This window comes from Meleagris gallopavo, chromosome 4 (genome assembly GCF_905368555.1).
Source record: "Meleagris gallopavo chromosome 4, MGAL_WU_HG_1.1, whole genome shotgun sequence".
Taxonomy (NCBI): domain Eukaryota; kingdom Metazoa; phylum Chordata; class Aves; order Galliformes; family Phasianidae; genus Meleagris; species Meleagris gallopavo.
Window position 1 is genome coordinate 30,155,511 of NC_139407.1, and position 12,221 is coordinate 30,167,731.

Consider the following 12,221-nt stretch of genomic DNA (forward strand, 5'->3'; position numbering starts at 1 on the left):
CCGAGGGTTGGTTTTACAGCACAGAGAGGGAAGGGAAGGGTGACAGTTTCTTTTTGTCACTGCATAGAAGCTTAACTTCAGAAAGAGAGTCTGGAGTTGATATGGCTGTATCCTTAAAAAGGTCACTGCATCCTCATCGTCAGGTACCCAACAAAGGGGGCACAGGTAAATAACCAATGGTAAATTTAAAAATGAATTAATAGTTCTGCAGGACTCTTGCATTTGTTGGAAGGGAATGACAGTACTAAGGGAATGCATCTCAGCTTTAAAATATTTTTTAAGAAAGATGCACCTTGTTAAAAAAAAAAAATAGCATTTCCTTTTTCAACAGTGAACAGGAATTTTCTCATGTGCTACCTTACATTGAGCAGTTGGTCTGTGCCCAAGCTGTGTTATTATTAATGCCACTGGAAGCATTGGGGGAGTTGCACATGATTGTTAATATGATTAATGGCACATTTGAGGTACTAGAATAGTACCATGGCAGGAGTACAGGGAGTTAAAACAGCACACACCTCTGCAAACAGGCTGTAAAAAAACATACTGTTTTGAAAAGGAAAACAAAAGCCAAAGAAAAATAGTGAGAATTAGGAAGCAATTTTTGAACTTTGCTATATATAGCAGCCACCGTGCTGCTAAATTGTGTAACTGGCAACTTCACTGTTATTTGAGTCCAAGGGAGGTGTGATTTCAGACAGCATCCAATATCTGTATGACAGTGGGAATTGTTACAAAGCTCAGGAAAAAAAAGCGAGACTTTCTCTATATGTGGCTTTTTCTTTATTAAATTTTTTTTTGGCAATTGCTCAGTAATAGCTTCTTAAAAATGTGCTGCTGTGGCAGTTTTACCCAGTTTTAAGTAAGATGCCTGACCTCCAGGATGAGCTAAAAGAGACCTTTGTGATCCATGCTTTGTAAGGTATTGCTTGTTATTATATAGTTTATGCAGTGTTGGGGTTACAAACAGTGTGGTTTATTACTGTAGCTGTGACCTGTACATGGGCTGGCTGTTTAACAAAAGGAAGTGTTGTTGCCTTTCATGAAATGAAAAATGTCACTAGATGAATCTAAAAAATAATAATAAGAAAATAATAATAAAAATGTTTTTATTTTTCTTTTTTCTTCCTTGAGCAATTAAGCAACTGCAGGGCTGTTTCTAGATCAGTGCAACCTGCACATACAGAACAGTATGGTATACACGCACCTGATTCTGCACCTTGAAATCAGTGGAACTTTCTGTGGGTTTGAGTGAGCAAAGACTGAAGTGATTAATTTACTAAATATTTGGTCTGGCTCAAATTGCTGATCATGTACCTGTGAAATCCTGCTGATATTGCATTCTGTTATGAATATGCAGCTGCCTCTTCTCCTGACATGTTATTTTTGTTGTCAGTAGCTGAAAAAAGCAAACACCAGTCTTTGAAAACAGTTGCCTGGGGAATAATGCAATGGAATAATATTGGGGAAGGTTCCTAGATTAGAGTCATAGCATCAGTCTTTCCATTGTAACTGTGTTCAGAATTAGTTTGTTTTTTAGGCAATGCTTTTTACATTGGAGCTGCCAGACTTCTTGTCCACATTGCTCACCTTGTGTGCTTGTCTTTATCCGTTATGAGTGAGTTGAGTGAGAATGTTTTTCAAAGACTGGTCTTATCGCCTTGTAAAATTTCAATAAAATATCTGAGGCTTAAGTTCTGTATGGTAACCCAACAGCACTGAAGATGAAGACAGCTGTGAGTACTCAGAAAATCATAGTGTAAAGGCTGCCATTTTTCTAGCAGATGAGTGAATATATTGTTAGTAAGCATTTGTCTAATACTGAAGCTTTTTGGTAGGTCAAAGACGTAAGGTGTTCCACGTGCTGCAGAGTAGCTTACAACAGGACATGAACAATCATGCAGTGTAACAGTTCAACAGAAGTGGATTATTCAAGAGGTAGTTAGTGTTATTCTTTATGCGTTGGTCAAGAGATGCAGGGCATTTGCTTCAGGATGGATCTTGAGTAACTTGAATATCATTCTCCACTTTTGCTGCCAGTGGTAGTGAGGAAGATGAGTGCTCTGTGTGGCTGACAAGCTCTTCCTACAGGCAAGTCTAATCTGCCTTTTATCCAGGCAGCATTCTGCAAGGTCAAAAAGTAATCATTTTTCTCTGTAAGAAAATAACTTGCTAACATTGGCTTATAGTGATTGTTTGGAGAGTTGATTACCCAGGGGTGCATTCTGGGGAAACCCAAAGTGTCATCACTGAATAATGTTGTAAGGTGAAGGCGTTTCTGTGAAGCTGATCCAACGTGTCAATCTGTATGGAGATGATTACTGCAGTGGTGTCTGAGGATTCTGTCACCTGTGAAAGTACCTGGGCAATTGGGAATTCAACACTGACCTGTGCAGCTGAGCTACCTTCCCTATATGAATCAGGCCAGGTAGATGCAGAGCAAAAATCTTGCTGGGAAATCAGGATAACCTAAATTCTTGTCTTATCAGTCAGGTTTTAATTGCATTGGTCCAGGTTACTGCTGCTTCTGTTTACATCCCCATTGTGAAAGGGGGTCAAGAGAAGGTAGTAAGCGTTTGCAGTCTGCATTCACACGCTTCCAACTGTAAGGGGGAACCACAGTTAAGGGTGCCAGAGTTTCTTTCTATCTCCACTCTTTAGGAGCAGCTTTACCACTGTCTTTGTGCAGAGCTCTGTGCTTGTGTTTCACTTCTTGTTACCTGCTAGGCAGAAAGCTGTGGGAGTAGAGCAGAAAGGAGAAAAACTTCTGGATAGAGTGGGCTGTGCCATCTGCCGGGGCTGGGAAACTGCTAATGCACTTGGTCAGAAAATCAGGTGGCTGTGGTAGTCTGTGTTTTGTGAAAACTGCCTGGTATATCGTTCTGTTTAGTAATGTTCACAGAAGCGTGGGGGGTTTTGTCATCTTTCTTAATGGCAGTTGACTCTTGAACAGTTTCTTGAAGTGTGTGTATTTAAACTCCAGGACAGGTCTATGCAAGAGCACTCAGGAATGTGAATGGGAGCTGATCAAAGGTATAAATCCTCAGGGAGATTGAGTGGCACGAGGTCTTGTGTAGACATTAACATGCAGAATTAAAGTTGTTTAATGTTAATTGATTCATTTTGGAAGCGAGGTCAGGTAAATGAGCAAGAAAACCACTTTAAATCTGATAAAAGCTTCTGCCAAAGGTGTTTAACTGCACTACTCACTCCGACTTCAAACTGATTTGAACTGACTTCTATCTGACTGAGGGCAACCCCAGGAGTTAATGGGAGGGTAATCATGTCCTGTTTTAATAACTGTGTTTGGAAAGCATGTTTTACAAATAGCCCTGTTTGATAATGTTGCCTTGGGCTTTGAGGAGGGATTTATGGCAGGTCTCTTGGGGATTCTTATAGCCAATGCTGTACTTGAAAGAGATGGAGTTCTTTGTATTAGATAGGCTCTTTGGCCCTAATGAAGGAAGGTGTTGGCTGAGGTGCGAGTTGCAATGGTATTCAGAGGTTGGTTAAAACAAAGGGGAAAAAGACTCGGAGAAAGCAATAGTTGTTGGTTTGAGGAGTCCTGCTTCAGTTGTACATCATCACAAACGAGTGCTCTCCAGTTCAAAGGAGGCCTCTCACATTTGGGGGCAGGATTGCAACCAACCTCCTTGCCACGTTGTCTTGTGCCCACTGTGAGCGAGGCCCCTGGTACTGGAGCATTAGAGGACTTAATGACATGTGCTTCTGTCGTGAGGCCCCCAGTGTTCTGATGAGCAGCAGGGAGCCCCGTAGGTAGCCCACTTGTCTTATTCTCTGGCTGGGCAGTGAGGGAGGGCTCCCACAACAGCCAGCAGTTGCACAAGTGGGGCTGGGGAGTTCAGCTGTGGCCTTGTCTGAGGCTGTCATGCTAGGATGTCTCTCTGTATTTCTCCCTGAAATTTCTCTGTGTTGATGGAAATTGATTTTGCCTTTGGGAACCTGAGGGTATAAATTATACTCGTAATTGGCCTGAGCTGAACTAGGAGAAACTGCTGATGTGTTCATTCTCTTCAGTGAGTGATTTGTTGTATAAGCCACTTCATGGACTGCTTTTTAGTGAGCATGAGGAGAGGGAAAAGGGGAAGCTAAGAAGTGCCGTTGTTGGGCATCACTACCCGTATTTAAGTGTTGCATTGGAGCATTCTGCCATCTGCAGTCAGTACCTTAATTCCTCTTCCATTCAGGGAAAAATATAATCCTAACCATCTAAATCTGTGGATTATCTTTTTCTCCAATACTTACATCTGTTATAATCAGGTTGTTTCTTGAATGAGACTGCAATAAAAACAATGCTGAAAAGATGTCTGGGCAGCTATTGGTGCTGATCTCAGCAGCTCCCAGGCTGGCTGGGTTGGGTGAATGGAAGTGAAGGTGATGGTCAAGGCCTGGGGAGGCCGGTGCTCAAAGGTCGGGCAGGGGGAGGTCTGCAGGGTTCACTCCCCACGGTAATTGTTCTCCTGCTTTAAGCCTGATACTCAGCTGTCTACACGGTGTTTAGCACACAGTGTTCACTGGGGAGATTAGGATGAAAATATGTTCTCCTTGCTAAAGAGCACATAAACAACCTATAAACGGCCCATTAACCTACAAAATAGCAATAAAGACCACGTGGTAAAGCAAAGCCATAGGAGACCTGTGACCCAGCAAGTTCCTTAATTGGATTTTGAACCTTATCTTTTGTGCTAAAAGCAGCTAATCTGAAATTGGGAAAAACAAAGGAAAGAATGAGAGAAAGTAGTGACTTAAGATGCACATCCAGATGGAGTGAGAGTGTTTCTGTAATTCATTTTAGGATAGAGTGAGCAAAATTTTGAGGCTCATTGTGGAATTACCATGTTACAGGATCAGACATCAGTAACATTTCCAAGTAATAACTACCATTTCAAAATGAGTGAAACAACATAATTTTCTTGTTGGCCACACCTGCTATCTGTAGCAGTTCTAGAAGCTCCTCTTACTGGCTGCTGAATGCACCAGCCACTTGCTGTGCTCCAAGTTGCTTTTGGAAGTTGTAAGATGTAAATCCATTTTATGGCTTTTCTGGCTGTGATATTTAAACTGTGAAGAATTTTAAAATGTGTATTGAGAGGAAAGCTGATGAAACTTCTGGGTACTTGGCCAGCAAATCTTGCTCTTCATCTGGAGGATGACAGCAGAGTTCAGACACCCATAAATGGCCCTCAGCAAGAGCTGAGGCTTCATTTGCCTAGACCCCTTCTGTCACTGTGAAACCATCAAATGGCAGGAGAATAGCAGCTGCTTCCTAGGATTGCTCTGTAGATAAATTGAAAGCATATCACAGAAGCATGCAAGTTCATGCTATCAGCTGTTTGGTGTTCTTTTGGACAGGTGTCATCTTTATTGTCTGTGTAGTTTGTTGTGGAGGGTATGCATATCTGTGTACATGCTCATGTCTGAAGCTTTTCAGAAATGGGGGAAAAAAAGGTTGTTAGATTATAAGCAATCTACTAGTACAATGGTATTTAAATAACTTAGCTGAAACTTTGGACTGTTTTAGTAGGTATTTTCCATATGTACACATGGTGAGAGATCTCTGCCCTGAAGCACATGTGGTTTGAACAGAAACAGGAGGAGGGAGGCTGGGATTTGGCCATGGGAAGCCAAGGCACTGAGTGATGAAGTGTTTTTGCACAAGCCAAAGTGGTGTGGCAAACCCAGAACTTGAGACCTGCCTTCTGGTGCTCAGATACATTGATTTCAGCACAAAATCCTGGCGCCACTGGTTGACTTGAGCTGGCTGTATGAAGACAAGCTTGAGTATGATGCCTAATTGAGTTTTTAGAATAGGAAAATCTTAATTATTTATACAAATATTGATTTTAAGTGTGTTTTAGATGCAGTTTTTTAGTCCAAATTGCTTTTATAATTGCAAGCACAATTTTCATGCATAAGGTTATGTGTTTGCAGATATTTTGGAACTGTTACGCAAAGAGCATCTGTTACGCTCAAACTGAGTAATTAAATACTCATTATGCACGTCATAGATCCTGAGAAACATATCTGGGGAAAAAAAAAAGTTTCTAGGAACTAGTGCTTGTATAAGAGTGCTAATTACCAAAGCATTAATGTGTATTTTCCAATAACCCATCTTCAGACTGTGCTGCCTCTCATACACCTGTCCCATGACAGCCTCTGGCTGGATGGAGATGGAGGGTGGTAAATGTGTGTAGCTTACAACCAGGCCTCTAATGCCTGTAAGTGTTTTAGGGCAAACCTTAGATTATGAAACTTCTTGTTTTTAGAAGTGTACTGCTTTCAGAGGTAAGCCTGGTCTTCTATCTCATTGCAGGAGCATTCTGAAGAGCTTGAGCAAAACCTAGTTAGCTCTCAAGCTTTGGGGGGAAAAGTATTCCCTTTGGTGAGGTTTATTCCTACTACTGTATTACTGTGAATGGCAGCATTAAAACCAGTGTAATGGGAAAAAAAAGAAACGAAAGCATTGCTAACTACAAAAATAGTATCAGTCTATTATATTGACTGTCAATAAACTTTCAATTGAAAAAAGACTTTTTTATTGTTAAGGCATCATCACCCTAACTGGTGAAGGAATGCTTTTGCATCAGCTCTTGCATAATAATTTAAGAAGAAAGCTATGGAAGTTTTTTTTTATGATTATTATTGTTATTATTATTATGTGTGTGTGTATACTATATATATACATATAGGTATTTGAAAAAACAGGAAAGGGTATGTTTCTTCCTGGTTCATTTTTCACATTACACACTGAGACTTTGTTTACCCTTGACGAATCAGTGTTGATTGGACAACTGGTGTAATTAATTGTATTGCAACAGACAGACAGCTGATCTTTTGAAAAGAAAGGAGTTTTTAGCAGAACTGTTCAAAGTTCATGGTCTGCTGTTAAACTCTAATGCTAATAAACATTTCAGCAGAAAGATGTCTGTCTTAAAATTTCACAGTATCACACCTTCGTTTTAAAGTGATATGATAAGAAAAAAGCTGTAGACCCCAAGAAGTCCTCCAGTGATGCTGATCTTGGGGCATGGGCTTCAGACGCCTTTGGGAGATGCACTTTGGTCTTGGCATGCATACAACCATGTTTTCAATTGTTCGAGTTGCATCTGTTTCTTAACTAGGAGGGGACTTCTGCTAATTTTTCTTTACCATAAGCACAGATGATTTTCACTTGCACTACCAGAAGAGCATGTGTTGGCTATAGTTCCTTTTGTCTGAATGGGCAACTCTGTTCCCAGTGGTACAGTTGTTTTTTTTCAGTTCATTGGTGCCTGACTAAATGCATTCAGTCACATTCTTCATGTATAGATGAGACAAACTTTCTGTTAAATATTCCTGTGTTTTCTAGCAATAGGGCTGGGAAGGTTATGGCTTGTCTTGCAGGCCAATGAGAGCATGAGCTGCACTGGCAGGGAGGGGAAAGCCAGCTATGGGATGCTGCCACAGTAAGCCCCAAAACAGTTTGGCTGAAACTGGTTTTACGTCATATAAAAAAGAGGGCTAAGGATTTCAGCTGATCAGAGTACTAAAGGTCCTCGGGCACGCACCATAGAGCATATTGGTTTTGAGCTTGATAGCTCTTTTTTTTTTTTTACAAGGGCTGCAAATTGCTGTAACATAGTTAAGGACTGTAGAAAGAGGCAAGTTTTCCTGAACTTTACTCCCAGCTTGAAGTTTTAAGAAGTAAGTGAGAGGCGAGAAGGGAAGAGAGGGTGATACACAGACCCTCGCTCACGCCCCCCTGTCCACGAGTAGGATGTCAGACGGAAAAGACGGCTTGGAGAAACAACTGAATGGCTTTGGGGAGAAGGGGAAGGAGAGGAGCCGCACGTCCCTGGTCATCTCTCAGGCTGTTAACCGCAGTATTTTCACCTCTGCAGTCTCCCCTGCTGCTGAACGTGTCCGCTTCATTCTGGGAGAGGAAGATGACAGCCCAGCACCCCCGCAGCTTTTCACAGAGCTGGATGAGCTTCTGGCTGTTGATGGACAAGAAATGGAATGGAAGGAGACTGCAAGGTGGGTTGGTTTTCCTTTACCTCAGAAACCTCATGGGAAATTCCTCTTTAGGTGGTAATGTCTGTACTACTGGATGCCTTGGAAAATCCACAGGAAAGAGCCTTTATGGGTGAAATTACCTTTCTTGGATAAATCAGAGAATTCAAGGATTTGATTAAACGTGAATTTAAAAGCAAGTCTACAAAAATTGGAATGCCAGACTTATTAGAATGGATGGAAAAAGGAGAGTCAAAATCCATATGGACTTACCTAGCGCTTTGCAAACAGTGGCGATATTAGGGCAAGAATAAAACATCTGTAGATGTATTAAAACTTTTAATTCGGTTACTCAAAAGTAGGTTTTAGCCTGGCTCCACCACACAGCACAAGTTGGAACGTTTTTACTCTGTTAGTGATGAAAATTTATTTTAAATAGGCAAAAGATCCTGAAGATTTTTTCTTCTGAGGAAATCATTCAGGATATGTGTTAAGTGCTGGTTTGAATTGCCCACTTTGAGGTTTTTGACCAAATTCTCTTCTTGTTTCTTTAGCGGCGCTGATTTAGGACTGGAATGGGTTTTTTTATGTTGTATTTGACAGTTATTTATAGCTTATTTCTGAGTAATGCAAAAGGAGCCATTGGATAGGATTCAGGCTGCTGTATATCTCCTCTAGTCTTGTGATGTTAATTTTTTTTCTACAGTGAAAATATTTTTCTTGGTCTTGCCTTGAAAGGTAAGTTTTTAGCTGCAGATGTTGTCAAGGCCTGAAATCTTTCCCTAGAAAGGGATTCTTAACTAGCTGGTGAGCAGCTGAGGGCTTTACCTTTCCTATTCCCAATCCCCCTCTTAGCTCTGGGCTTTTAATTTCCCTTTTTGTGGCTCTGCTAAGCCCTTTTACCACCTTACAGTCTTTAGGGCCCCTGCTGTGTTCAGAGGTAGTCAGTACATCTTGTTTGGCTACCTTAATCTTTACCTGATGAACTGTTCCACCACCTACTCCTTTACCCCCTTATCTTTATTTTTACTTCTCTGTCATTTGCAGAACCTATTTAAAGACTTTTCACCTTTTACCCTTCAACTCCTTTCTTATTGGTCATCCTTTTCTCCCTTTACTGCTTTTTGTGCCTCTTATCGATCAGCACTTGCATTTTGTCATGTGTACCACCCATCCCTGTACAGATCTTTAAGAAGGGTTTTTAGTGACAATGTGTTAAGGCTGTCTTACACTTCAGACCTTAATGATATTCTTCATACTGAGCACTGTATTTGGCTGCTTCTTTTCCATATTAATACTGGGAGCTCTGTTTTCTTGGAATCCACAAATACTAGCCATCAAGAGAGAGACTGATATGTCCTGCATGACATATCACAAAATACATGTCTTCAGAGACATCTGCTTCTAGATTCCAAGAAACTTATGGAAGGATATGTTGATGCTCTTTTACCATCAGATGTCAGGAGAGAAAAAAAGAGGTTTGTTTTTTCTTCTCTGGAAATGCTTTCATCTTCATACATCTTCAGAAGAAGAGCTAATTGGAGCTGTATATACAATTCTTTCTAACAGTACGTGTATATTACATACTGGAAGAGGAGATGACATGTTCAAGCACAGTGTAGTTCCTAACCTTGGCTAACTTCCTGATGTGTGTGTGTTAGTTTGTTGATGGTGATCTTTCATGTTGCATTATTGTTCAGGATTTTTCCTGAAATGACTTAATCTTGCAAAACCAAACCTGCTGAAAGCTACCATGTGGCTCTGCTGCAGGACATACCAGCTTGAGCTGGCTAACTCTGCTTCAGCAGGTACAGGAGCTGCCTGCTCTGTTGCTCACTGGAGCTTTGGGTCTGACTTGAATGATGGTAGAAGCTGTCAGGAGAGAAGTGTTTGAATCATCAGAGTTTAGCAAGTGGTACTGTCCCTTCTAGAGGCATTTTGGTCAGCAGAAAAACTGCTGGTAACTGGTACATGTCTTGGAAAATTTCTGTCAGGAATGTGCAAGATACTGATTAAAAGATGCTTCCAGAAGAGGTCCTTTTGTTGTTTTGATTCTTTATTCATGCGAGTTCAGTGGTCTGTGCTCCAGCCCTGGTATAAATAGGCTACCGTTCCTCCCTGTGCACATTTCTGGTAGTAGGTAAGGTCAGCCCATGGCCAGGGCTTGACGATGTCCTATTCCTTTTCATAATCCTCTTGCCTGTTAGCATGGTATCTAGCTGTGGTTAACAATAAGGAAACATTTTGGAAGAACATCCTCAGTGTAGACAGTGCTTCATAACACAGCCCTGTGTTAAATGCATTAAAAATAGAGCAGTAAAGGGAAGGTTTATTGCTGTTAAAGGTAATCTGAAGGTATTCCCTGTTGGGCTTTTTTTGGAACTTGTCCATCCATACCAAGTAAATTGATTACAAGTTCTTGCACCGATATGCGCATGTTGCATTTCACCGATAGCTAAAGGATACAGTGCAAACTGTTAAAAGGGAAAGGCTTGAAATATCTGGAGGCCACCGTCTATTTTGAGGCTCAGTTCAGTACATTTTGGAACCAAGATGTGTGCACCATAGTGGGGACTGCCATTCTACAAGGCAGGGAGATGGGAGGAAGATCATGAGATGACAGTGAGAAGGAATGAAAGATATGTGAGCTGGTGGATAGGCATTTTAAATCTTTAATTATGGTCTGTTTCTTTACATAAGCTCTCTCAAGCAATGCATTTACATCCTTCACCTCTTCTCCCATTCTAATATTATCATACCTTTTATGCAATCCTTTTTAGAGCCTTAAAAATAAGAAAGATGGGTCCTGCATATTGGTTAGCAGATATAATTGCCTTTACAATATGTGCACACTGAACGTACTGAAGACTCCCAGAGATACATTTGAAGAGTAAGAGGTTACTCTGGAGGCAGCCAAGTGCACTGATGGCAAATTTTTCTCACAAATCTTTGCCCTTTGGAGCTGGTGGTGGTCAATATGTTCCAGATTTCAGAAGTCCACAGTGCCAACTTTACTGGAGTCAGCAGTTTAGTTTCTGAGGTCCAAGAGTCATAACACAACATGGATGTTATTTGTTACATGGTAGCTTTTTTCTAATGTGATCACTAGAATTTTTCTAGCTTTTGCCTGAAACAGCATGTTACCATTGGGGTGCAGACAGCTTTGCCTTCAATGCTCAGGAGGCTCTGTTCTGAGATGTATAATCCTAAATACATGCAGTTGCAAACCTTAACTCTACAACTGTCTCTTTTGTCCTTTCCACTCTCCTCCGCCCTAAAAGTCCAATGCTTTCTTCCAGTGTTCACCTACTTCCCATGCAACTTTCTGGGTGTGAGTGAGCTTTTCTGCAGAATGACATGTTTAAAAAAAAATAAATCATTTTTGCCTGATGTATGGTCTTTTGGTAGTTTATTTCTGATAGCACGTAGTGTCCTACTTTGTCCTACTTTTAATGATCTTCTGTGACCTGGTGCAAGAGAATGATTTTTGCCATAATGTAGATGTATGCTATGTGAAGTACCAAATGTATGTCTCAGCGTGCTTACGCTTATTTTCTAAACATTAACAGGTATTCTGGTGTATTCTCAAATCTCTATCAAAGAGAGGGGATGTGGATAGCTGATGATAACTGTACAGTAGTGGTGTATCTTCTGGTGGGTTAGTTAGGAAAATATTGCAGCAGGAGTGAATCTTTCATGGATTTCTCTTGGTGTAATGAGGAGCGACCACATTGTTCAATGTCCTCAAAGCCATGTTTGGCTTCAGAGTGACACCTTTGGCTCCTGGGAAGTGGATTGGGCTGTCTTTGTTTCAGGTTTAGCTCATATTTATCTCTTCAGTTGTAATCTGTGAATGAAATAGCATACCAGATTGGTTCAGTTCAAACTGAAGGTGCCCACTTTCTTGTAAGCTCATGCCCTTTGGTAAACCAAAGTATTTAGCTAGGTGAAGTGTGTTGTGGGGAATAATAATACAAAACAAACCAAAGAAACAATCTGTTACGTGTGTGGAGGCCATGTGGAAAGCATTGCCTGAGTACTTGCATATATGTGTGCATCAGGACTTCAGAAGAGACTTGAGAATGAGGTATTCAAAGATATTTCAGACCATTTGGAGAGCATCTCACAGTCAGTTTTCAATGAAGTGGATGGGCATGGATTCTCCCTAGGAAAATGGTTATTCCATGCTCTATAGTGTGTTGGAAGAGCTG

General features: G+C 40.9%; 1 protein-coding gene across 4 annotated transcripts in view; it reads left to right on the forward strand.

The window, feature by feature from the left end:
• The window catches only part of SLC4A4 (solute carrier family 4 member 4), a 221,139-nt gene that overhangs the window by 114,555 nt on the left and 94,363 nt on the right, over nucleotides 1-12,221 (forward strand). For all 4 annotated transcript variants that reach the window (XM_085222689.1, XM_085222693.1, XM_085222690.1 and 1 more), the window contains exon 4: nucleotides 7,899-8,034. In XM_085222689.1, the coding sequence (XP_085078815.1) occupies nucleotides 7,899-8,034 (136 nt within the window). The remainder of the gene's footprint in view (nucleotides 1-7,898; nucleotides 8,035-12,221) is intronic.